Source organism: Tachyglossus aculeatus, chromosome 9 (genome assembly GCF_015852505.1).
Source record: "Tachyglossus aculeatus isolate mTacAcu1 chromosome 9, mTacAcu1.pri, whole genome shotgun sequence".
Classification (NCBI taxonomy): domain Eukaryota; kingdom Metazoa; phylum Chordata; class Mammalia; order Monotremata; family Tachyglossidae; genus Tachyglossus; species Tachyglossus aculeatus.
Genome location: NC_052074.1, coordinates 60,036,087 through 60,061,824, shown reverse-complemented (window position 1 = coordinate 60,061,824; position 25,738 = coordinate 60,036,087). Strand labels below are relative to the sequence as shown.

Here is a 25,738-nt window from a genome sequence, read left to right as displayed (position 1 = left end):
AAGGTTACTCAGGTGCAACAAAATTGGGTTTATTATTAATCAATCAATGGTATTTAATGAATATTTATTGTGTGTGGAGCCCCATACTAGGCACTTGGAAGAGTATAGTATAACAGAGTTAGTAGACATGTTCCCTACCGATAGCAGGCTCACAGTCTAGAATGTGGAGAGACAGACATTATTATATGTAAATTACAGATGTGTACATAAATTCTGTGGGGCTGAGGGAGGGATGAACAACGGGAGCAAATTTAAGTGCAAGGGTGACATAGAAGGGAGGAAATGAAGACTTAGTCAGGGAAAGCCTCTTGGAGGAGGTGTGCTTTCCCTAAGGCTTTGAAGGTGGGGAGAGTCATCGTCTATTGGATATGAAGAGCTAGGGCTTTTCCAGGCCAGAGACAGGATGTGGGCAAGGTGTCAGTGGTGACATAGAGGAGATGGAGGTGCAGTGAGTAGGTTGGTGTTAGAGGAGCGGTGTGCAGACTTGTATTTAGCCTGACATAAGGAGTAATAATAATAAGAATGGCATTTATTAAGTGCTTACTATGTGCAAAGCACTGTTCTAAGCACTGGGGAGGTTACAAGTGTTCAGGTTGTCCCACGGGGGGCTCACAGTCTTAATCCCCATTTTACAGATGGGGTAACAAGCCCAGAGAAGTTAAGTGACTTGCCCAAAGTCACACAGCTGACAATTAGCAGAGCCGGAATTTGAACCCATGACCTCTGACTCCAAAGCCCCTGCTCTTTCCATTGAGCCACACTGCTTCCAAGAAGTAGAATGTGAACTTTGCTTTCTCATCTACCGAGCCCCTCAGAGTTTCCCAGCGTCCTTGCACCTCAGAGAACTCCAGATGTGCCCTCCTTCAATCAGTCCTATTCACTGAGCGCTTACCGTGTGCAGAGCACTGGACTAAGCACTTGGGAGAGTACAATACCAAAGAATTGGTAGGCATGTTCCCTGCCGACAATGAGCTTACAGTCTACAGTCTCCTTCCTGATCTTGCTCAGGCATTTCTACTGTTAATTTTCTAAGTGCTTCATACACTGCTCTGTCCACACTAGGCACTCATTAAGTACTACTGATTGATTGATCTTTGTGGTCAGGATAACTCTTCTGCAATATATTTTATTTATTGAGCTCTTAGTATGCAGAACCCTCTACCACGTCCTTGAGAGAGAACAATACAACAATAAACTGACACATTTCCTGCCCACATTGAGCTTCCAGACTAGAGAGACAGACAGACATAAATATGAATAAATAAATCGCAGATATGTACATAAGTGCTGTGGGGCTGAGAGGGGGGATAAAGGAGCAAGTCAGGGTGATGCAGAAGGGAGTAGCAGAAGAGGAAGGGAGGGCTTAGTCTGGGAAGGCCTCTTTGAGATGTGCCTTCAGTAAGGCTTTGAAGTGGGGGAGAGTCATCTGTCAGATATGAGGAAGGAGGAGCTTAGACTACCCCTCTTTCCTCCCGAGATGAGAAATTAGTGGGTGCGCCTTTGCCATTTTCAGCGAAACACTTTCTACCAAACAGTTGATGTAGACTATGAGACTCATGTGAGACTGGGACTCTGTCCAACCAGATTAGCTTGGATCAACCCCAACGCTTAGTACAGTGGCTGGCACATAATAAGTACTTAAATTCCATTAAAGGGTGTCTCTCTTTCTGGAGGTCACCTAGCACTGATTTTCTAAACAGTAACTGGAGCAAAAAACCGGTAAAAACACTGAAGGGTTAAGTAGCCTAAGGCGGCATTCTGATTTACATGCATTACTGGGGGTGATTTTTGACTACAGCTAGCCCCATGGGCCTCAGCTTCATTTCGCACAACACTTCACAACTGGTTAGGAAGTCGGCATGCTGACTGACAGCCCTTAATTTCTCATTATTCAGAAAACGGCCAAAGGAGAAAAGAATTATTTCAGAATCCTTTATCAAAGTTGGCTAACTTTGTCTTAATGAGTGTCAACGAGTAAAGTGGAATAGCTCTGTTTTTTGGAATGTTAATGAGTTGGAGGACAGAGAGTGCTTGAATGTGTTAAGGAGAACTGCTGCAGAGGTAATTGCCTCCCTACCTTCTGCCTGATTCTTCTGACACCTAGGAGAAGAAAATTTTAAATGGAAAACTGGCTCTTGAGCCCGTCAGCAAGCTCACCTAGGACACGGTGAGTTTTGCGCGAAAATCCGAACCTTAATTTCCTAGATGCATTCTCAAAGTTGTGACTTTCTTTGCCAGGCAGAAAGTCTGGTCCTGAAGTTCACTGGTTGCTATCAAATATTTAATCCCTTTCAGGTTGTCCAATTGTAGATTTTTTTTTTTAACAAGCCAGAAGCATAGTTTGACCCTCACATGAGACCGAAAAATGACTTAACATTTTCAAAGCGCTTCCATAGAAATAATAAAATACCTTAAATAGGTATGACTTCTTTTCATGGAGGAGCTCAGAACATTTTGCATATTAGAGTTAACAACCTTGGTGAGTTGATCTGGGAGAGATGTTTTCTTCTTTTTTTGTGGTATTTGTTCAGCACTTACTATGTGCTAGGCACTGTACTAAGGTAGATAGATCCAAGGTAATCAGGTTGGACACAGTCCATTTCCCACATGGGGCTCACAATCTTAATCCCCATTTTACAGATGAGGTAACAGACATAGAGAAGGTGGGCTTGCCCAAGACCACACAGCAGACAAGGGGCAGATCAGGGACTAGAACTCAGGTTCTTCTGATTCCCAGGCCCGTGCTCTAACCACTAAGCCACACTATTTCCAGATTACCTTATCTTCCCCTCTCCCTCATTTGGACAAGATTTTCCCTCCCTTTCTGGGGAAACCATAAATGTTCTTCAATTGAAAATTATATTATTTCAAATTTTCATCGCTAAAAATTTGTGTTAGATTCTGCTGTATTATCTCTCTTTTCTCTCTGGCATCTGTGACATTTTCCTCCTTACTGGTATTTGAAATTTAATTAATGCACTGTTTACTTCTACTCTTCTTAATAAAGATGCATGCCAGCTGCATCTTCTGTTTTGTAACATACTCAATATTTTCAAGTATTCCCTTGAAACAAGCACAGAGACATTGTGATTGCCCAAGGTCATACAGGAGACAAGTGGCGTAGCGGGGATTAGAACCCAGGTCCTTCTGATTCTCAGGTCCACGCTCTATTCATTAGGCTCTGATGCTTCTCTTACACTTTATTACTCACCCCACATCCAACCCCACAACACTTACGTACATATCCTTATATTCTACTGCTTCGCCTATCTCTAATTTCATTTTAACATCTGTCTTTGTGAATAGATTTTCAAGCTTCTTGTGGGCAGGGATCATGTCTACCAGCCCTACCATAATGTATTCTCTCCATTTAATATGGTGCTGTGCACACAGTAAGTGCTCAGATGCCATTGATTGATGGGGAAACCATATTCAGAACATCATTTTGGGCACATTCCATTCAAATGTTCTCCTCTCCTGGAGTGTCATTAGTGTAGCATTCATATGTTTATCCATTCATTAGGCCCTGAACACTTATTTTCAAAACTCAAGGTGTCTGACCCAAAGACACACAGTCTGCAGGCAATACAAATATACAAATAGATTCTAATTCACCCAAGATGTGAGGAACCTTTTATGTGCATCTAGTAGCTGGAAAATTAGGGACGACGTGAGAGCTTAGTTTCTTACTGAACTTCCAGGTCAAATTTGCTTTTTAAAGGCTGTGTGGATTGCTGATCTCTAAGGTATCTATGGCACTCTAACCTTTAAATAAATGGCATTGAAACTTTGATGATCAGAAACTGCTATAATGAGAAGAGGCCTGAGGTTCAGAGAGCATTTTAGCTGGGGGTTAGCAGGAGAGGAGAGAGCAGCCTAACGAGTAGCTAGAGAGGCGAGACTGATACGAGAAGCAATAGCCAAGTCCATCTCCAGCTACTGCAGGTAGGGAAACGCACCAGCAGAGCAAAGAATGATCTGCACTTGTGCCCAGTGAGGAAGGGATCATCAGTGACATCTTTCTTTGAAGCCACTCAGACGCACAATGTAACTCCCTCCTTTCATATTGTTATCTTCTGTTTTTTACTTTAAGCAGAGACAGAGGCTTTTTTGTGAAGGGAAAGGGTAAGAATTTGGAGGGGACAGGTTTCTAAGAGCCAGTGTGGTCAGAAAGCCATCATTTTGAGTTTTTTCAGCCCTGACTAGGAACAAGCAGGCCTTGAAAGACACTTGGGATGGGCAAGTCAAGCCCAGCCCTGAAAATGGTGGGGTTCATTGCCCCAACAATTTCCCGTGATTCCCACTTGCTCGCTCCCTCCTTCCCCGCAACTTAGCGTAGTAGCAGCAATTTTTTTTATAAAGCTTTCTTGTTTCTAGAACTAGATTTCCATTCAGAAATGTTTTCAAATCTTTTCTAACACAAACACAGCTGCTTATTTGCGGTAACCTTTGTGAGTAGAGAACACGTTTTGGAATTCCCCAAAGTCCTGGCTAGGCCCGATAACAATCCCACAAATCACAGTTTGAGGTTGTAAAATACAGTCCAGTTGCCAAATCCAGGCTTAGTTGGTACCCCTCAAATCTCGGCTAGGGGCTACACTGCTGTCAGTGTTCAAATGTGAAGGTTTTTTGAAAAGTGTCCGTCAAAGTGAAAAGGAAATGAACATGAAAATCAACGCAGGAAGAGTTACTAAAATCTATCTTGAGAAATGGGCTATCCCTTTAAAGTCATTGTTGTCATATTGTACTCTCCCAATCACTTAGTACAGCGATTTCCACACAGTAAGCACTCAATAAATATGATTGAATGAAAGAAAATCATCCAAGGATTAGCATCCCTAAACCACAATTAAGATATTTGCTCCAGGAAATTCAGCTAAGATGACTTCTTTTCTTGGCAAATATTGGGAAAGCTTAGCGCAATACTAAAATAGATTCTTCAAAGACACTCATTTGGCTAAAATCCAAAGGGGCTTTATTCTACTCTACTGTTGGATGACTGTCTTTTCGATGCTGAGTAATTGGGAGGAAGGGGAGAGGAGAGCTTTAGACTTTCAGGTGCAGGACACCCCAGCAGGCTTAGGTGAGAGTGATATCGCAAACAAAGTGGGACTGGTAAAGACAGAAAATAACATTATCAGCCTGTCAATCAAGAGTTGGGGACTCTTGGGGACTCAATTTGTAAATTGATAAAGGGCTGGAACAGCCATTAACAATGACAAATTTACCCCAAGTAGTCCAGTGAGTAGATAAGTTGAAGTAACCCCAAGAAAATGATCTTGAGCTACTCTTTTCTGGGAGAAATAGGCTAAAATCCTGAGCAAGCAGGTAAAGTAGGTGCTAAGAACTAGTTGATAGTAATAGTAATAATAATGGTACTTGTTAAATGTGTACTACGTGCCAAGCCCTGTTCTAAATGCTGGGTTAGATACAAGTTAATCCAGTTGGACACAGTCCCTGGGCCTAACATAATAATCATTAAGGAAGAGCTGTATTAAACCTAGCAGCATCAAAAATCATATTTTTGGAGATTCAAATGCAGGTAATGAGGAGATAGTGAAAAATCCATGACTATGGAAGGATAATAGGGTGGGAAGGAAAGTCAGAAGCCTCCTGAAATATCTCCTAGTAAGGAAAAAAACAGAAGAGACGAGTCAACTGAACAAATTATTGTCAAGAGTAGCAGCACGGCTCAGTGGAAAGAGCACGGGCTTTGGAGTCAGAGGTCATGGGTTCAAATCCTGGCTCCGCCAGTTGTCAGCTGTGTGACTTTGGGCAAGTCACTTAACTTCTCTGGGCCTCAGTTCCCTCATCTGTAAAATGGGGATTAAGACTGTGAGCTCCCCCCACCCCCGCCCCGTGGGACAACCTGATCACCTTGTAACCTCCCCAGCACTTAGAACAGTACTTTGCACATAGTGAGCGCTTAATAAATGCCATTTTTTTTTAAAAAAAGAGTAACTAGTGCTGTCCTGACTGGAAAGGAGTAATTCTGGGGAGAACTACAGCGAATCTGGCCTTACCGAAAGTAAGGGGGAGAAATTACTCACATTTGGAAGTTGAATGGATTGTGTACATACAGTGGAAGTGGGAAGAAAAGCATAGCTACAACCAGCCACAGCAAAAACATTTGAGAAAGTGATGACAAAAATAGCGGGCAAAATATCTATAGAATAATGCTAAAAGTAATTGTTGAGATGACATGACTCAAAGAAAGGGTAATATTTGAGGAATGCTTCTTGGTGGAGGTGGTTTCTGAGGAGGGTTTTGAAGATGGCAAGGGTTGTACTATCCATCATTCTATCTGTCATTTCAAGCTGGATGTGCTCTCATATGCTACCCCAGGTATTCCCATTATTTTGGGCTTTTAGCACTTATACTGGTTCATTAGCATTCTCCTGCACTAGACTCTTTAAGCTCAAATCTGTTATATTGTACTCTCCCAAGCACTTAGTACAGTGTTCTGCATACAGTTAGAGCTCAGTAAATACAATTGATTGACTGATTAGCATTAATACTTTTGGAAAGAGCCCAGTACAGAGTCAGAGGATCTAGGTTCTATTCCCAGCTCCACCCCTTGCTTGCTGGGTGACTTCTGGTAAGTTATTATTATTATTATTATTATTATTACTTAACTGCTCTGTGCCTCAGTTCTTCATCTGTAAAATGGAGGTTCAATACCTTTATTCTCTCCTATTTAGTCTGGGCGCCCCAGGAGGGACAGGGACTGTGTCCCATCTGATTATCTTCCATCTATCCCAGGGTTTAGTACAGTGCTTGGTATATAGTAAACACTTCTATGCCATAATTATTAGGAGAGGACAGGAGCCCTCAGCACAGGAAAATGAAGATGAAATTAAGGACAATTCAGAAGGGCCAATAAAGAACTGACTGGCAAAGTCTAAAGTGTAAACAAAATTAAAGTATCAGGACAAGCAGGAAATAAGACAGCCAGAAAACCTGATAATTAAAAATAGGAAAGGGAATACTTGAAAATATCGAGTATTTACAAAACAGAAGATGCAGCTGACATGCATCTTTATGAAGAGGAGTAGAAGTAAACAGTGAATTAATTAAATTTCTAATACCAGTGAAGTGGAAGATGTCACAAATGCCAGAGAGAAAAGAGAGGTAATGCAACAGAATCTGACATTCATTTTCAGCCATGAAAATTTGAAACATAATTTGACTGAAAAACATTTATTGTTTTTTCAGAAATAGGAGAATTATGTCCAAACAAGGAGAGTCAGAGGGAGAGAGGTAGATAAGATGATCTGGAAGCAGTGTGGCCTAGTGGGGAGACCATGGGCTTGGGAGTTAGAAGGACCTAGATTTTAGTCCCCTCTCTTGTCTGCTGTATGATTCTAGGCAACTTCTGTGTCTCAGTTCTCTCATTTGTAAAATGGAGAATAAGATCCTGAGCCCCATGTGGGAAATGGACTGTGTCCAACATGATTAGCTTCTAATCTACCCCAATGCTTAGTATAGTGCCTTGCACATAGTACGGGCTTAACAAGTACCATAAAAAGAAGAAGAAGAAGAAGGTGCCCTTAGCCTCCAACTTCAGTTGGCAAACCTGGGCCCAAGGATTCTTCATTTAGAACTTAACACAGTCAGACACTCAGGTGAGTAAAAATAATGTTGAGCTGGTGGATGATGCCAAATCAAAAAAGAAAAAAAGAATTCTATTTAAGCTCTGACAGATTCTGTCAGTCTTGTATCTGTGGTGAAAATGTCCCCATCCTGAACCCTCTCCTTACATTGATAATAATAAAAATGGTGTTTGTAATTACTTACTATGTGGCAAACACTGTACTAAGCACTGGGTTAATACTGGATAATTATGTTGGACACAGACCCTGACCCACATGAGGCTCACAGTCCAAAAGGAAGGGAAAACAGGTGCTGAATCCTCAATTTACAGGTGGTGAAACAGACACTGAAGTGACTTCTCCCCCTTCTATACTGTTTTCCCCCTTCTAGACTGTGAGCCCACTGTTGGGTAGGGACTGTCTTTATATGTTGCCAACTTGTACTTCCCAAGTGCTTAGTACAGTGCTCTGCACACAGTAAGCGCTCAATAAATACGATTGATTGATTGACTTACCCAAGGTCACACAGCAGACAAGTAGCAGAGTCTGGATTAGAACCCAGGTCCTTGGACTCCCAGTCCCATGCTCCTTTCATTAAGCCACGCTGCTTCTTACCCTCGTCTCCTGGTTTTCCTTCCAGCTTGTGAGACAGTCCAGCAAAGAGGTACTAACAGAGCAAGAATCCTGTGCTCTTACATTTTTTTTAGTGGAATTTCTAAGTGCTTAATATGTGCCAGGCACCATAATAAGGGCTGGACCCAGCTTAATTTTACAAGCTTAAATCGGGTTTGACCCAATCCATGTCCCACACCGCACTTGCAGTCATAATCCCCATTTTGCAGGTGAAGTAACTGAGGCTCAGAGAAGTTAAGTGGCTTGCCCTAGGTCACACAGCAGACACGTGGCAGAGTTAGGATTAGAACCTGGGTCCTGGTTCTTCTGTACTGTCTTCCAGCAGTCCCTCTCTGTGCATCTGCCATGTTGGCTCTGCTTAATGAATGTTTATTCACATGTTTCCCTCAGAATTCTCTCTGGGTTCTAACTGTGATGGGGAATTGGGCAAGTATGGGGCCAAGTTTATCCCATCTGGAGCCAGGTCCTGGCCTGAGTCCACTGGAGAGACCCTACCACAAATAACATTTGACCTTTTGGACAGCCCCTCCCAGAAAAAAAAAATCCCTCTGTGGTACCCAAATACAGATAAGTGCATTTCTAAGTTGGGAGGCAATGTGTCTATCTGATGTCCTCTCCCCAACCTTTATTCACAGATTGAGATTCCCCTCATGGTACAGGTCTCTAAATCCCCTTTGTGTCTTCTTTCCCAGCACTTAGTACAGTGCTCTGCACCCAGTAAGCACTTACCGCAGCACCTGTATATATGTATATATGTTTGTACATATTTATTACTCTATTTATTTATTTTACTTGTACATACCTATTCTATTTATTTTATTTTGTTAGTGTGTTTGGTTTTGTTCTCTGTCTCCCCCTTTTAGACTGTGAGCCCACTGTTGGGTAGGGACTGTCTCTAAATGTTGCCAACTTGTACTTCCCAAGCACTTAGTACAGTGCTCTGCACACAGTAAGCGCTCAATAAATATGATTGATTGATTGATTGAATCAGTACTATTACCTATTACAATTCTATTTATTCTGACAATTTTGACACTTGTCTGCATGCTTTGTTTTGTTGCCTGTCTCCCACTTCTAGACTGTGAGCCCGTTGTTGGGTAGGGACTGTCTCTATAAGTTGCCAACTTGTACTTCCCAAGCACTTAGTACAGTGCTCTGCACACAGTAAGCGCTCAATAAATATGATTGAATATTACCACCACAACTCTGACCTCCCTTCTAGACATCATGCATGGATCTCCTATCATGAGCCTGTTGAAGCAAGGTGAGCAAATTGCCAAAAGACTCATATATGGTTTGGCTCATCCGCTCTCCAGTGACTATGGTCAGTGTCCCTCTAAACTGTGAGCTCTTTGTGGGCAGGAATGTTTGTTGTTGTACTCTCCCCAGCGCTTAATACAGTGCTTTGCACTCAGTAAGCACTCGATAAATACGATTGAATGAATGAACGTCATCATTTCAAGCATAAATTCCCACTGGCAATAACAAGTATAATGCACGGAATTTCCTATGAATCTGGAATTACATTTGGGGAGTAATGAAAATGTATCCAATCATAGCTGAAGCTAATGATCCTTTCCCCTTCACTCCCGAAAATCTTAACGTGGTGTAAAAATTGAGTTGCAACTGTGGGTTCGTGTTTTAATTAAAATTTAACTTGTCAAATGAAGCAAACAAGCCTAATGACCTACTTCACGTTACTGCCGGATCGAATGGCAAGCCGAATATTGAAACCTTGTGACTCAAATCAGCTTGGGCTCCCACTGACTTTATTCTACAGTAAGGCGTCTCAGCTGCACAGAAAGGAAACTTTCTTCGGTTCCTCATACAAGCAGAACAAAAAAAGTCATTTGGTCTTTAAAAAAAAAATCAACGAGTTATATTCCTCTGAATTCATTGTGAATCTAATATGGATGGAATCTTCGAAGAAGCATCACCAGATTTATACTTTCATCCTGTAAAAATTATTATCGGAGATGACATTCCATTCTCAACCATAATCAACAGTTTAAATTTTCGGTTGCAGCGTTTGACCTTTCTATTGTCATCATGGGACTAATACTTTGCCTCTCTATTTTCTCTAGACGATAAAGAAAAATCAAAAACCGATAGCAGCAGTCAACCTTCTGCTATCGAAAGGGGCCCTTTCGTAGCTAAACTGGGAAACACCCCTTCAGTCCTAGGAATGGCAACATCTCTCTCCCAGAGCCCAAATGGCTTGCCCAGTTCGATTTCTGAATCCGAAGAGGAAAAAGCCAAAAAGTTGCTTTATTGTTCGCTATGCAAAGTGGCTGTGAACTCCTTATCCCAGCTAGAGGCTCATAACACAGGTAACAGCTCTCTTTTCCTTGATTAGACACTACTGTAAGATTTCAACTGCCCCAAACTATTATTGACCATGTTAGTTTTGCACACAGTAAGTGCTCAATAAATACGATTGAATAAGTAAACTAGTCCTTGTTCTGATTTGAGTCTAGTAACTGGCATTCAAGCTCATTGGAAGAGAGGTGCTTTGAAGGAAGGGTGGGTCGTACAGATATTTGGAACAATTAAAATGTGGTAAGATGACGGTAAAATGTAAAAATAATTGTGGTATCTGTTAATCATATTTATTGAGCACTTACTGTGTGCAGAGCACTGTACTAAGCGCTTGGGAAGAACAAGTTAAGCACTTACTATGCACTAAACACTGGGTCGGATACAAGATAATCTGGTTCCTCATGGGGCTCACAGTTAGTAGAACAGAGAACAGCTATTTTGCAGGTGAGGGAACTGAGGCACAGGGAAGTTGGGTGACTTGCCCAAGGTTATTGAGCAGATACATGATGGAGGTGAGATTAGAACTCAGTGCCTCTTACTCCCAGGCCCAGGCTCTTTCCCCTAGGCCATGCTGCTTCCCTGGATTAATCTCTGCTATGATGATAAATGAAATGAAAGATATTGGAAATATCAGCCAACAAATGAACCTGGGACACTTCTTGGGGAGAAATTAATTTATGTTCACCTTTGGGAAACAATTCATCTCTGTCAAATGTATGTGTGTGGGAGGGAGGGCTGGGTTGGGGGTGGGGGCATATAGGTCTGAAGTAGTTTAAGATGACCTGTGGGTGTTGGGGGGTTATGGGAGCCCATGAAAACCAGTCACAAGCAACTCCCCTCAGCCCCCCAAACTGCACACTCAACATCTGCCTCCCTGTTGTGATAAACGGCGTGTTTTGATCTCTTAGTGTGGCTCAGTGGAAAGAGCACAGGCTTAGGAGTCAGAGGTCATGGGTTCAAATCCCAGCTCCGCCACTTGTCAGCTGTGTGACTTTGGGCAAGTCACTTCACTTCTCTGGGCCTCAGTTACCTCATCTGTAAAATGGAGCCCCAGATAGGACAACCTGATCACCTTGTGTCCTCCCCAGCACTTAGAATAGTGCTTTGCACATAGTAAGCACTTAACAAATACCTAAGTTATTATTATTATTATTATTAGGAAACAGCACAGCCTAATGGAAAAAGCAGGGGCTTGGGAGTCAGAAGATCTGTGTTCTGATCCCAGCTTTGCCACTTGTCTGCTCTGTGACTCTGAGCAAGTTGCTTCACTTCTCTGTGCCTCAGTTACTTCGTCTGTAAAATTTAGATTGAGACTGTGAGCACCACGTGGGACAGGAAACTATGTCCAATCTGAGTATCTTGTATCTACCCCAGAATTTAGTACATATCTGGCATATAGTGAGTGTTCCAATACCATTAAAAAAAGAATAATTCCTTAATTGTATTGGCTTTTGGCGTGACTCTCCTCTCTACGCTGGGCTGACCTGGCTGATCAAGTCCGGCCCCCACTGGTGTTCAGTACAGTGGCCACACCAGTCTGAGGCTGGCTTTCTTGGGTCCCTATAGCTTCTCCCTCGCCCTCCTCTCCCTCTCACCTTCCCGCCTCTCCCCTCTGTTCCACATTAGGGTCCAAACACAAGACAATGGTCGAAGCCCGGAATGGAGCCGGTCCAATCAAGTCCTACCCGAGGCCAGGCTCCAGGTTAAAGATCCAGAATGGCAGTAAGGGCTCGGGATTGCAGAACAAAACATTTCATTGTGAAATCTGTGACGTCCACGTGAATTCGGAAATTCAGCTGAAACAGGTAATACTATGCTGAGGGATTTTTCAGTTACATTCAGTGTTCTTTTCCATCCTGCTCAACTTTTTGTCAGGAGTTGTTAGCTTCTTGAGGGCAGGAACTGTGTCTATCAACTCTATGGATTCTCCCAAGCGCTTAGCTCACAGTAAGCTCTCAATAAATACCATTGATTGAGTGATTGAGTGAGCCCCTGGCTCAGTGGGTAATGGTAAAGTGTAAGCTCATTAATCAATCAATCGATGCTATTTATTGAGCCTTTACTGTGTGCAGAGTACTGTGCTAAGCGCTCAGAAGAGAACAGTACATCAGAACGTGCACTTGCTTGAATTGTACTTCTCAAGCACTTAGTACAGTGCATTCCCTCAGTGGGCTCTCAATTCATGCTTTTACTGCCATTACTATGATAGGATGGGTGGGATTAAAGCATTTAATCACTTTGCCCGCTCCTACTGTATCTCACTGCTTTCCTACTACAATCCAGCCCAAACACTTCACCACTCAATGCCAACCAACTCACTAAACCTCTATCTCGTCTATCTCACTGCCAACCTCTCATCCACATCCTGCCTCTAGCCTGAACACCCTCCCTCTTCATACCCAACAGGCAGTCACTCTCCCCACCTTCAGAGTCTTATCAAAGGCACATCTCATCCAAAAGGCCTTCCCCAACTAAACCTTCCTTTCCTCGTCTCTCACTGGCTTCTGAATCATGCTTGCACTTGGATTTGCTCATTTTACTCACTCCTCCCTAAGCCCCACAGCACTAATATATATATATATATATATATATATATATATATATATATATATATATATATCAGTAATTTATTTATATTAATGTCTGTCTCCCCCTCTAGACTGCAAGCTCGTTGTGGGCACGGAACATGTCTACCAACTCTATGTTGTACTCTCCCAAGTACTTAGTACAGTGCTCTGCACACAGTAAGCACTCAGTAAATATGATTGGTTGGTGAATGGTTATTTGCTGTGTTGCAATTTCCGCTACTTTGCTCCTGCACCTTGAAAATCCAGTTCGTATTCTGAAGTCAAAATCAGAGAAAGGGACAGAGAATCATCCCCCCTCCCAGCCCCACAGCACTTATGTCCATACCTGTAATTTATTTATGTTGATGTCTGTCTCCCCCTCTAGAGTGTAAGCTCACTGTGGGTGGGGAGTATATCTCTTATATTGTTCTATTGTACTCTCCCAGGCACTTAGAACAGTGCTCTGCACACAGTAAGCATTCAGCTATGACTGACTGACTAGCTAGAGGGAATGTACACATCCTTCAGAGAAATAGACTGTAAGGAGATTAGATCTCTCCCAGCTCCTTATGGCTCACAAACCCTTTTCCTCTCATTCCAGCACATCTCCAGCAGGAGACACAAGGATCGGGTAGCAGGGAAGCCAACGAAGCCCAAGTACAGCCCGTACAACAAACTTCAGCGCAGCCCAAGCATTTTAGCGGTGAGTCTCGTCACCTTACCGTAGACAAGGATTTGGGGACGCTTTGGGGGTGAGATGTGGGATGTGCTCTGCACACGGTAAGCGCTCAATAAATACGATTGAATGAATGAATGAACGTGGGAGGAAGGCAGAAAAAAAATGCAAGCAAAAGGCAATTTGATATTTTCAAAGACGCCTCATGTTTGCTTAAACTTTTAGAGATCATAGCCCCAGGAAAGTGTACCACAGAGATCTGTTTTTCTGTGCCAGAACAATTCAAACTAATCCGGTTGGACACAGTCCATGTCCCATGTGGGGCTCACCGTCTTAATCCCTATTTGATAGATGAGTTAAGTGAGACACAGAGAAATGAAGGCCAAGGGGCTTAGGAGACAAGTGGTCCCAGGCCTATGCTCTGTCCACTAGGCAATGCTACTTCTCTGTCCCTGGTCTGAGAGACCTCAGGGGGCTCAGTCCCAGGAGCAGGGCCAGCTCAGTCATGCAGAGCTGGGACCAGAGTTGTTTAAGAATTGAGTGTCTCCTTGCCTTCCTAACACCTCTGTTGTACTCTCCCAAGTGCTTAGTACAGTGCTCTGCATACAGTAAGAGCTCCATAAATATAAGTTCTTTCCCCTTTCTCTGGAAAATACTAGTAAAGTAGAAGCGGCATGGCCTAATAGGCAGAGCGTGGGCTTGGGTTCTAATCCTGGCTCTGCCAATTGCCTGATGTGTGACCTTGGGTAAGTCGCTTCTCTTTCTCTGTGCCTCTATTTCCCCAATCTGTAAAACGGGGTTTGAAACTGTGAGTCCAATGTGGGACAGGGACTGTGTCTAACCTGATTTGCTTGTATCCGCCCCAGCATTTAGTACAGTGCCTGGCCCATAATAAGCACTTAAATACCACAGTTTTTATTACTATTTGCTATTATTATTATTCAGCAGTCAGGCCCTCCAGAAATGCCAGCACAGGGGCAGTCTCAGCCTCCTAAGGCCGACCTAGTTTTGTACTTGAAGCCAACTACCTGTTGGCTTTTGTCTTCTCCCACATCTGACCCTCTTTTTGTTCTTTCTGCTACATCCTTTCTTTGGGCCTAAATGGTCAGGAAGCCGTTTGACAGAAAATTCACATTCCTTATGTCTGAGGGAAATAACTCAGCTATTCTAGAAAATTCACAGTTGGTACAACTGAGGGGAATAACTTGGCCATACTTGAAAGTTATCAATCAGTATGTGAGGGAAATAGCTCGATCATTCTAGAAAGTTAATGGTCAGTTCAACTGAGGGAAGTAACTCAAGTTATTCCAGAAAGTTCACAGCCTGTACAACTGAGGAGAATGACCCAGTAATTCCAGAAATTTCAGTCAGTATAACTAAGGGAAATAACTCAGTTATTTCACCAAGTTCTCCAGCATGACAGTTTCTACCGCTTCTATTGTACGGTACTCTCCCAAATGCTTAATACAGTGCTTGGCACACAGTAAGTGTTCATTAAATACCACTGATTGCCTGAGGGCTAATGAGATATTTGAGACCCACGATGAAGCACCAAAACCACTGGGAAGACAGGTACCATTTTTTCCCTTTGTCTGTGGAACAGCCCACACAAGAAACCTCTTTAGAAGAAAACTTTTAAGCACCTGGTATTCAGAGACAGCCCCCAACAAGAGTTTAAGATGAAAGCAAAGCTATAGTGAGCGTCACATTAACTAGTGTATTAACACAAATTAGGTCTTGACTTCTCGGGAAAAAGTGGAATTTTGGGAGGGTTATATCCTTTTGGGATTGTTAAATGTCAGTCTACTTGGGGAAAAAACAGAAGCGTCATGGCCTATGGGAAAGAGCACTCATTCATTCATTCATATTTATTGAGCGCTTACTGTGTGCAGAGCACTGTATATAAGCGCTTGGGAAATACAAGTTGGTAACATATAGAGACAGTCCCTGCTTTGGGAGTCAGACGACCTATGTTCTAATCTGGGCTCTTCCAAATGCTTTCAAGTGTGTGACCTTGGGCAGGTCACTGAAATTCTCTTTGCCTCAGTTTTTCTGTTCTCCCCTCTACTTAGACCATGAGCCTTATATGGGACAGGAACCGTGTCCCACCAAGCACTGAAAACAGCGTGGCTCAGTGGAAAGAGCCCGGGCTTTGGAGTCAGAGGTCATGGGTTTGAATCCCGGCTCCGCCACATGTCTGCTGTGTGACCTTGGGCAAGTCACTTAACTTCCCTGAGCTTCAGTTACCTCATCTGTAAAATGGGGATTAAGACTGTGAGCCCCACGTGGGACAATTTGATCACCTTGTCGTCCCCCCCAGCGCTTAGAACAGTGCTCTGCACGTAGTAAGCGCTTAACAAATGCCATCATTATTATTATTATTATTCATTATCATCAATCGTATTTGAGCACTTACTGTGTGCAGAGCACTGTTCTAAGCGCTTGGGAAGTACAAATTGGCAACATATAGAGACAGTCCCTACCCAACAGTGGGCTCACAGTCTTACTGTGTGCAGAGCACTCTACTAAGCACTTGGGAGAGTAGACATATTCCTGCCCACAACGAGTTCACAGTCTAGAGCCCATTTGACGCATAGTAAGCACATAACAAATATTATTAAAACAACAACAACAAAGCAGCAGTGTTTTCTTTTCTTCCTCCTCCTCAGGCAAAGCTGGCATTCCAGAAAGATCTGATCAAGCCTTTGGCTCCCGCTTTCCTCTCATCTCCCCTGGCCGCAGCCGCGGCCGTGACCACGGCCCTCTCTCTGCCTCCTCGGCCTTCCGCTTCCTTATTCCAGGCCACGACCATCCCACCGGCCGTCCTGAGGCCAGGCCCCGGGCCCATCCGAGCGACTCCCGCCTCCATCTTGTTCGCTCCGTATTAAGGCGGCGAACGCTCACGTACCGGCGGCAGGTAGGGAGGGGAGAGTGGAAGCAAAAGGGAGTTCAATCGTGTACTTTCTTTCTTTCTTTCTTTTAGACGCCATTCGGGATGGCCCTTCCTCAGAAACACACTACAGGGTCGCGTGTGGTCACGGGCCGGTACCAGTGCTTAATCTGTTCTTGGGTGAGGAGTCAGGCTGCCGAGTGTCTGAGCCGACATCCTCGTCATCTTCCCAGTGAATTGGTGTAGGGAGTGGAGAAAGAAGCAGCGTGGCCTAGCAGAAGGAGCACAGGCCTGGGATTCAGAGGACTGGGTTTTAATCACAGCTCCACCACTTGCCTGCTGTGTGACCTTGGGCAAGTCACTTCACTTCTCTGAGCCGTGGTTACCTTATCCGCGAAATGGGGATTGTGGCAGTGAGCCCCATCTGGGACATGGAGGCCTCCAACCTGATTAGCTTGTGTCTATCCCAGCACTTAGTACAGTGCCTAGAACATTTTAAGGGTTTAAATAACGTTCAAAGAGAGACAGTGGATGGGGAGGTAAAAATAAACCTCTTAGTACTGCTACTACTACTACCTAATAATAATAATACACCTCTAACTCCTGGACCAAGTGCTGTAATTCCAGACTGCCAGAGAGGATACGTTGGCCTTGTTTTCCATCTATCCCTTGGCTCTGCTCACAGGTTCCGGGATCTGTTTTATACACAACATGAGATTTATTAAGTGCTTACTATGTGCCAGGCAGTGTACTAAGCCCCGGGGGAGATACAAGCTAATGAGGTTGGAAACAGTCCATGTCCCACGTGGAGCTCACAGTCTTAATCCCCATTATACAGATGAGGGGACTGAGACCCAGAAGTGAAGTCACTTGCCTCTGGTCACACAACAGACATGTGACAGAGCCAGGATTAGAACCCACATCCTTCTGATTCCCAGGCCTGGGCTTTTTCTATTAGGTCACGCTTCCTCATCCCTCTAGCCCTGATAAGCAGAAACATAAATTAAGCTCTGGCAGGTCCTGTGATTCAAGAAACTGGGTAATATATAACCTCCGTCTCGCCCAGTTCAAATGGTGGTCCTGAGGGTGAGTCTCCCCCCATTTAAATAGAAAGTAAAAACCTACATTGCTAATGAAGAATTACACCATTAAAGTTCTCCAGTTATTTCCATGGGTGAAACAGTATGGCGTATTTTCCTGACAGACTTGAAAACTAGAGTCTTCCTCATACTTCTGTAAATAAATACAGTTTGCGATCCAACTGGGCATATTCTAGTATGGAAAGGTAGATTTTAACTAAAGTGCTTAATTGTGGATCTCATCTAAATGGATTACCAATATTTTCTTTTCAGTGTACTATTGTTGACAGGGATTGTGTACTGTTTTAGAACCAAGTACTGTTGTATCTTGTGTTGTACTAGATCTGTTATCTCCTGTCTGAATTAAACATTTTAGTTGCTGTGTAAATGTTTGGAAGCAGCGCAGCTTTGAGCTTTGATTTTTAAGAAAAAAGAAGTAATAGAGAAACGTATTTCTTTTATTTACATTTTATTTAGAGAGATTTTTAAGAAATGGAAAGCCATATAACATAGTTATGATTATGACTTGTTTGCTGTTTTTGTTTAACTTATTATGTCTCTTCCTCACTGATTTAAGTTGCTAAGCAATGTAGGGAGAAAAAGAAAAAAACTTCCCAAATTGCACATTATCGCGCTCTCGTGCTCTCTGCAAGAAACCATGAATCTGTGTATTTAGACCTAAGTATCTTCTTCATTTCTAACCTGTTTTCATTTGTAACAACGCTACATGAATGTGTGGCTCCCTAATGCAATAATGTACAGAACATAAAATATTTATAACGGAACATCCTGTCTTTCTGTTCACACTGACTCTATTGCAGGTTCAGCTCCTAGTCACCTTTTTGGAGGCGATATCAGTACGACTGGAGTATTTGTGATATCAGGGGCAAAAGATGTAATAAAAAAGCAACAAAATAGAATGAACTCTTTTAGGACATCTCTATCTGCAATCTGTAAATGGTAAAATGTCTGTGTATTTTTTTAAATGTGCCTTTTCAATAAAAGAATATAAAAATGGAAATGGGATCTCGTTTTTAGGAGTCCCCTGAGATACCTCCCCCAACAACCCACCCACCCCCCCGTAGTAATAATAATAATAATAATGGTATTCGTTAAGCGCTTACTGTGTGCCAGGCATTCTATTAAATGCTGGGGTGGATACAAGCAAATCGGGTTGGACACAGTCCCTGTCCCACATAAGGCTAACAATCTCAATCCCCATTTTACAGATGAGGTAACTGAGGCCCAGAGAAGTAAAGTGACTTGCCTAAGGTCTCACAGCAGACAAGTGGAGGATCTGGGATTAGAACGCATGACCTTCTGACTCCCAAATCTGTGCTGTATCCATTACACCATGCTGCCCCATCTCACAGACCAGCCTTATTGCAGGACCCATTCTCCTCTCTACTACACTTCCTACAAAATAATAATAATATAATAACAATAATCATAATAATGATGTATTTGTTAAGCACTTACTATGCGTCAAGCACTTTTCTAAGCACTGGGGTAGATAGAAGCTAATCATGTTGGACGCAGTTTCTGTGCCAACGTGGGGTTCATAGCCTTAATCCCCATTTACAGGTGATGTAACTGGGGCACAGAGAAGTTAAGTGACTTGTCCAAGGTCATACAGCAGACAAGTGGCGATAAATGGAGGAGCAGGGATTAGACCCCAGGTCCTTCTTACTCAGGCCTGTGCTCTATCCACTAGACCATGCTGCTTCCTACATCTTCTAAGGTGATCGCCAGTGCTTGACACATAGTACTACTATAATGGTTATTACTTATAAAATAATAGTAGCAGTAATAGAATTAAGCTCCTATGTACAAAATGCTGTACTATGTGCTGGGAAAAAATACAAGGCTCACAATCTAAAGATAAAAGGAGGTGGGCCAGGGCATGGGTGGTGGTGTCAGGGAGAGGAGAGAAGACTGACAACAAGAAAAGATGAACAGTGGTCGCCCATTATTATTATTCTATTTATTTTATTAATGATGTGTATATAATCTATAATTTCTATTTATTTTAATGCGATTGATGCCTGTCTTCTTGTTTTGTTGTCTGTCTCCCCCTTCTAGACTGTGAGTCCGTTGTTGGGTAGGGATTGTCTCTGTTGCCAAATTGTATCTTCCAAGTGCTTAGGACAGTGCTCTGCACACAGCAAGCGCTCAGTAAATATGATTGAATGAATGACTGAAGTACTAAAAACATAATACAATAATCCAGGAGAGGCTCACTCAGAATGACAGGCAGAAAAGGGGGAAGAAAGTGGGAAGTGAAATGGGTTTAGACTAGGGGGACTTGTTGTGGTGTTTGTTAAGCTCTTTCTATGTGACAGGCACTGTTCTAAGCGCTGGGGTAGATACAAGGTAATCAGGTTGGACACAGTCCCTGTCCCACATGGGGCTTTTCTTTCTTTTAATGGCATTTGTTAAGCGCTTACTATGTGCAAAGCACTGTTCTAAGCGCTGGGGAGGATACAGGGTGATTAAGTTGTCCCACGTGGGGCTCACAGTCAATCCCCATTTTACAGATGAGGTAACTGAGGCTCAGAGAAGTTAAGTGACTTGCCCAAGGTCACACAGCAGACATTTGGCGGAGCCGGGATTTGAACCCCTGACCTCTGACTCCAAAGCCCGTGCTCTTTCCACTGAGCCACGCTGCTTGTTGGGTAGGGACCGTTTCTATATGTTTCCAACTTGTATTCATTCATTCCATCGTATTTATTGAGCGCTTACTGTGTGCAGAGCACTGTACTAAGCGCTTGGAAAGGCTCACACTCATAACTCCGATTTTACAGGTGAGAGAACTGAGGCACAGAGAATGACTTGCCCTATTCTAAGCGCTGGGGTAGATACAAGGTAATCAGGTTGGACACAGTCCCTGTCCCCCATGGGGCTCAAACTCATAACTCCGATTTTACAGATGAGAGAACTGAGGCACAGAGAATGAAGTGACTTGCCCCAGGTCACACAGCAGATAAATGGCAGAGCTAGGATTAGAATCCAGGTCCTTCTCACAAGCCCACATGCTCTATCCACTAGGCCAAGCTGCTTCATTTGGCATCCACCGCCGTGGGCCACCAGAAATCTTTGCAGAAAGAAGCAGTGTGGCCTAGTGAAGAGAGCCCAGACCTGGGAGTTAATCTGCTGTGTGACCTTGGGCAAGTCACTTCACTTCTCTGTGCCTCAGTCTCCTCATTTGTAAAATGAAAATAAATGCTGTGAGCCCCTTGTGGTGTCCAACCTGATTAGCTTGTATCTACTCCAGTGTCTAGCACATAGTAAACACTTGATAAATACCATAAAAAAATAATGGCAGCGTTCTTGGGGTAATAGCTCCCAGCCTGGATAATGAGGTTAACAGTGAGGCATGATGGGGTTGGGTGAGAGCAGAAGGTTCAATCATATTTTTTTTTATAATAGCATTTATTAAGCGCTTACTATGTGCAAAGCACTGTTCTAAGCGCTGGGGAGATTACAAGGTGATCAGGTTGTCCCACGGGGGGCTCACAGTCTTCATCCCCATTTTACAGATGAGGTAACTGAGGCCCAGAGAAGTGAAGTGACTTGCCCAAAGTCACACAGCTGACAATTGGCGGAGCCGGGATTTGAACCCATGACCTCTGACTCCAAAGCCCGTGCTCTTTCCAGTGAGCCACGCTGCTTCTCATAATATTTGAGTGTTTACTGTGTGCAGAGTACTCTACTAAGACCCCGGGAGAGTGCACTGCAACAAAGTTGGTAGACACATTCCCTGCCCACAAACAGCGTGGCTCAGTGGAAAGAGCACGGGCTTGGGAGTCGGATGTCATGAGTTCTAATCCCAGCTCCACCACTTATCGGCTGTGTGACCTTGGGTAAGTCACTTAACTTATCTTTGCCTCAGTTACCTCATCTGGAAAACGGGGATTAAAACTGTGAGCCCCATGTGGGACAACCTGATTACCTTGTATCTACCCCAATGCTTAGCACATAGTAAGCGCTTAACAAATGCTATCGTTATTATTATGAGGGGAGACAGATATTGATATAAATAAATAAATTACTGATATGTACCTAAGTGCTGTGGGGCTAAGGGAGGGGTGAATAGAGAGTGCAAATGCAAGGGCAATACAGAAGGGAATGGGAGAAGAGGAAATGAGGGCTTAAGGAAGGCTTCTTGGAGATTTGCTTTTAATAAGGTTCTGAAGGATTTAATAAGGTTCAAGAAGCAGCGTGGCTCAGTGGAAAGAGCACGGGCTTTGGGGTCAGAGGTCATGCGTTCAAATCCTGGCTCCACAAATTGTCAGCTGTGTGACTTTGGGCAAGTAACTTAACTTCTCTGTGCCCCAGTTCCCTCTTCTGTAAAATGGGGATGAAGACTGTGATCCCCACGTGGGACAACCTGATCACCTTGTATCCTGCCAGCGCTTAGAACAGTGTTTTGCACATAGTAAGTACTTAACAAATACCATCATTATTATTCTGAAGGTGGGAAGAATGATCATCTGTCTGATATGAAGAGGAAGAGCATTCCAGGCCAGAGACAGGTTGTGGGCGAGAGGTCGGAAGTGAGATAGACAAGACTGAGGTGCAGTGAGTAGGTTGCCACTAGATGAACAAAGTGTGCGGGCTGAGCTGTCGTTGGAAAGGAGGGAGGTAAGGTCAGAGGTGGGGGCAAGGTGGTTGAGTGCTTTAAAGCTGACTTTAAGGAGTTTCTGTTTGATGTGGTGATGTATGAGCAACCACTGGAGGTTCTTGAGGAGTAGGGAAACACTGGCTGAACGTTTTTGTAGACAAATGATCTGAGCAGCAGAGTGAAGTATGGAGTGGAGTAGGGAAAGATAGGAGGCAGGGAGGTCAGGGAGGAGTCTGGTGCAGTAATCGAGGTAGGATAGGATAAGTGCCTGGATTAATGTGGGAGCAATTTGGATGGAGAGGAAACGGTGGATTTGAGCAATCTCGTGAAGGTTGAACTGACAGGATTTGGTGACAGATTGAATATGTGGGTTGAATGAGAGAGATGAGTCAAGGATAATGCCAAGGTTATGGGCTTGTAAGACAGGGAAGGGTGAATTTTGACGGATGGGAAGACCTTGAGGGAAGGCAGAGTTCTGCCTTGGCAATATTAGGTGGTGACAGGATCCCAAATAGAGGCTCCCTTGCCCCCCGTATTTGGGATTCTTTTCAGTTTTGCTGGTATTTCTGTTTGGCTTCTTCCTCCTCCCTGTCTTCTAAGTCCATAACCTTGGCATTATCCTTGACTCATCTCTCATTCCCACATGTTCAGTCTCTCACCAAATCCTGTTGGTTCTACCGTCACAATATCTCTATAATCTTCACTTTCCTGTCCATCTAAATCGCTATCATATTGATCCAAGCATTTATCATTCCCGGCCTTGACTATTGCATCAGTCTTCTCGCTGACCTCCCTGTCTCTTTCCTTTTGATCCAAGAATAATGGTGGTGGTAACAATAATAATAATACTGTGAATCAGTGGTATTTATTGTTTGTGTGCAGAGCACTGTACTGAGCACTTTTCTTTGGTATCTGTTAAGCACTTACCATGTGCCAGGCAGTGTGCTAAAGTGCTGGGGAGGATACAAGTAAATTAAGTTGGACACTGTCCCTGTCCCACATGGGACTGACAGTCTTTTGGGAATCCTGGGATGCCCCCCAAATGCCCCAAGAATCAAAGGGAGGGTCTTTTTTTTGCTGAAATACGAGAAATAACAGGTCTAGGAGTCAGAAAAACCTGGATTCTAATCCCACTCCACCACATATCTGCTCTGTGACCTTAGAATGGTTGCTTAACTTTTCTGTGCCTCAGTTACCTCAGGTTGAGAGGCCTCTGTGGGACACGGACTGTGTCCAATCTGATTAGTTTGTATCTGCCCCAGTGCTTAGTACAGTGCCTGGCACATAGTAAGGCTTAACTAATACCAATAATAATAATAAAAAAATCCATCAGCCTATCTCCTTGAACTTCTAAGGCCTGACATCACACACGGTCAACATTCTCATAGCCATGCAGTGGACAAGCACCCCTTGAGATAGGAAACTGTTCTCACTTATCACATATATGGCACTATCAATTGCATTTAGGAACATAAAACAGGTGTATAAGACACACTTCTTGCCCCAAAAGGTCTTCAGCCCAAGAGGGGAAAGAACAGACACACATCACCAAATATACCCAGTTTCTCACTACACTTCAAGACCTGCAGAGAGGCAGGATGAAAATACACCACCAAAATGTTTGTCCCTATCTCCCCAGGAAGGTGCACGGTCCCTTCACATTTTAAAAAGCACCAAACTAATTTCAGTGTAATTCAGTGTAAAGAATCCGTCGCCTGAAACACAAATGAAACAGCATTTAACCCCTCAGCCTTGGTCCTTTCCTCTGCTATTTAAGGACCAGCCAGAACACACAGAAATCACATGTGGTGGATATGAGGTGAGAAACGATCATAATGCTCCCCGAGTGTGAAATGCGACAAGGCGGCTGACTTCGCTCCCAGGAGATAGCAGTTTTGTACATAGACATTGCAAGCCTCTAGAAAGAACAACACTGTCCTGAGAAACTCTCACTTGGGTGTTGAAAGAAGCAACTACAAGGGTCCAACTTCAGAGTTTTTAATGACAAGGAAGGAAATTGCTCTCTGGCTTCTATCCCCTTTTTGAACTCTGTTATCGTGGGCTATATGTTTGACAAATGGGTTTTCACTTGGGGAAGTCCAAAAGCCTCTAGAATTTTTTCCAATCAGCCATTAGTGCCCCCCAAAATGCAGGGCATGTACTGCGGTTCAGCTTTAGCTCTGCCGCTGCTACATTCCAGCTGGGAGCTACATGTTAGACGTAATAACTGAGCCTTGTGAAGCGAGAAAAGTCTTCCATTAACAGAGCCCCGGGATAGGTCAGCCCATTGACGGAAAGGTTCTCCACTAATGACAGAGAAGCAGCGTGGCTCAGTGGAAAGAGCCCCGGCTTTGGAGTCAGAGGTCATGGGTTCGAATTCCAGCTCTGCCAATTGTCAGCTGGGTGACTTTGGGCAAGTCACAACTTCTCTGTGCCTCAGTGACCTCATCTGACTGTGAGCCTCCCATGGGACAACCTGATCACCTTGTAACCTCCCCAGAGCTTAGAATAGTGCTTTGCACATAGTAAGCGCTTAAATGCCATTATTATTATTGTTATTATTATGACTAAGAAGTAGGTCTTCCTGAATGTCAATCATTCCCATGAGCCCAAGCTGCTTGGAGGGGGAAAGAGTGAAGGAGAGGTGAGCTCAATTTGAAGCAAGGCGGCTAAAATTCCACAGTGTGGCTAGAAGGACGACCGAGAGGGCCGCAGAGAGGTCAGCTCTGTGAGGCGGATTTCCTGTTGACTTCAGCTCTGAGTCATTCCTCTCTGGGTGTTCCAGTCCGGCCGTGACTCACACATCTGTGCTGTGACCGTCGGGAAACCCAAAGTGGAACGTTATTCGCTCGGTCCAGAAATGGGTCGGATTCCCACCAATATGAAGCCCCAGGAGAGTTCCTCGGGCAAAAGGAATTGATCGGTCCTATTTATTGAGCACTTACTGTGTTCTGGCTGCTGTACTGAGCACTTGGGAGAGTACAATGAGACAGGGTTTCTAGACACATTCCCTGCCACCAGGAGTTTACTGTCTAGAGGGGGAGGCATACTTCAGTATAAATGAATAAATAAGGGATACGATCATAGGTGCTGTGGGGCTGAGGAAGGGATGAATGAAGGGTACAAATCCAAGTGCAAGGGTGACACAGAAGGGAGTGAGAGTTGGGGAAATGAGGGCTGAGTCGGGGAAGGCCTCTTGGAGGTGGTGTGATTTTTAATAAGGCTTTGAAGGTGGGGGGAGTGACAATCTGTCGGTTAGGAAGGAGGGAGTTTCAGGCCAGAGACAGGACATGGGCGATGGGGCGAGACAGATGAGAATCAAGGTAGTGAGAGGAGCTACTAGTAGTGAGAGGAGCGA

At 43.8% G+C, this 25,738-nt stretch overlaps 1 protein-coding gene across 7 annotated transcripts in view; it reads left to right on the top strand.

Moving 5' to 3' along the window:
• Window positions 1-17,462, top strand: part of ZNF385B (zinc finger protein 385B) — a 316,667-nt gene extending 299,205 nt beyond the window's left edge. For all 7 annotated transcript variants that reach the window (XM_038750908.1, XM_038750907.1, XM_038750909.1 and 4 more), the window contains 4 exons: window positions 10,310-10,555; window positions 12,171-12,349; window positions 13,713-13,814; window positions 16,457-17,462. In XM_038750908.1, coding sequence (XP_038606836.1) covers window positions 10,310-10,555; window positions 12,171-12,349; window positions 13,713-13,814; window positions 16,457-16,675 — 746 coding nt within the window. In that variant the 3' untranslated portion in view covers window positions 16,676-17,462. The remainder of the gene's footprint in view (window positions 1-10,309; window positions 10,556-12,170; window positions 12,350-13,712; window positions 13,815-16,456) is intronic.
• Window positions 17,463-25,738: the final 8,276 nt, after the last annotated feature.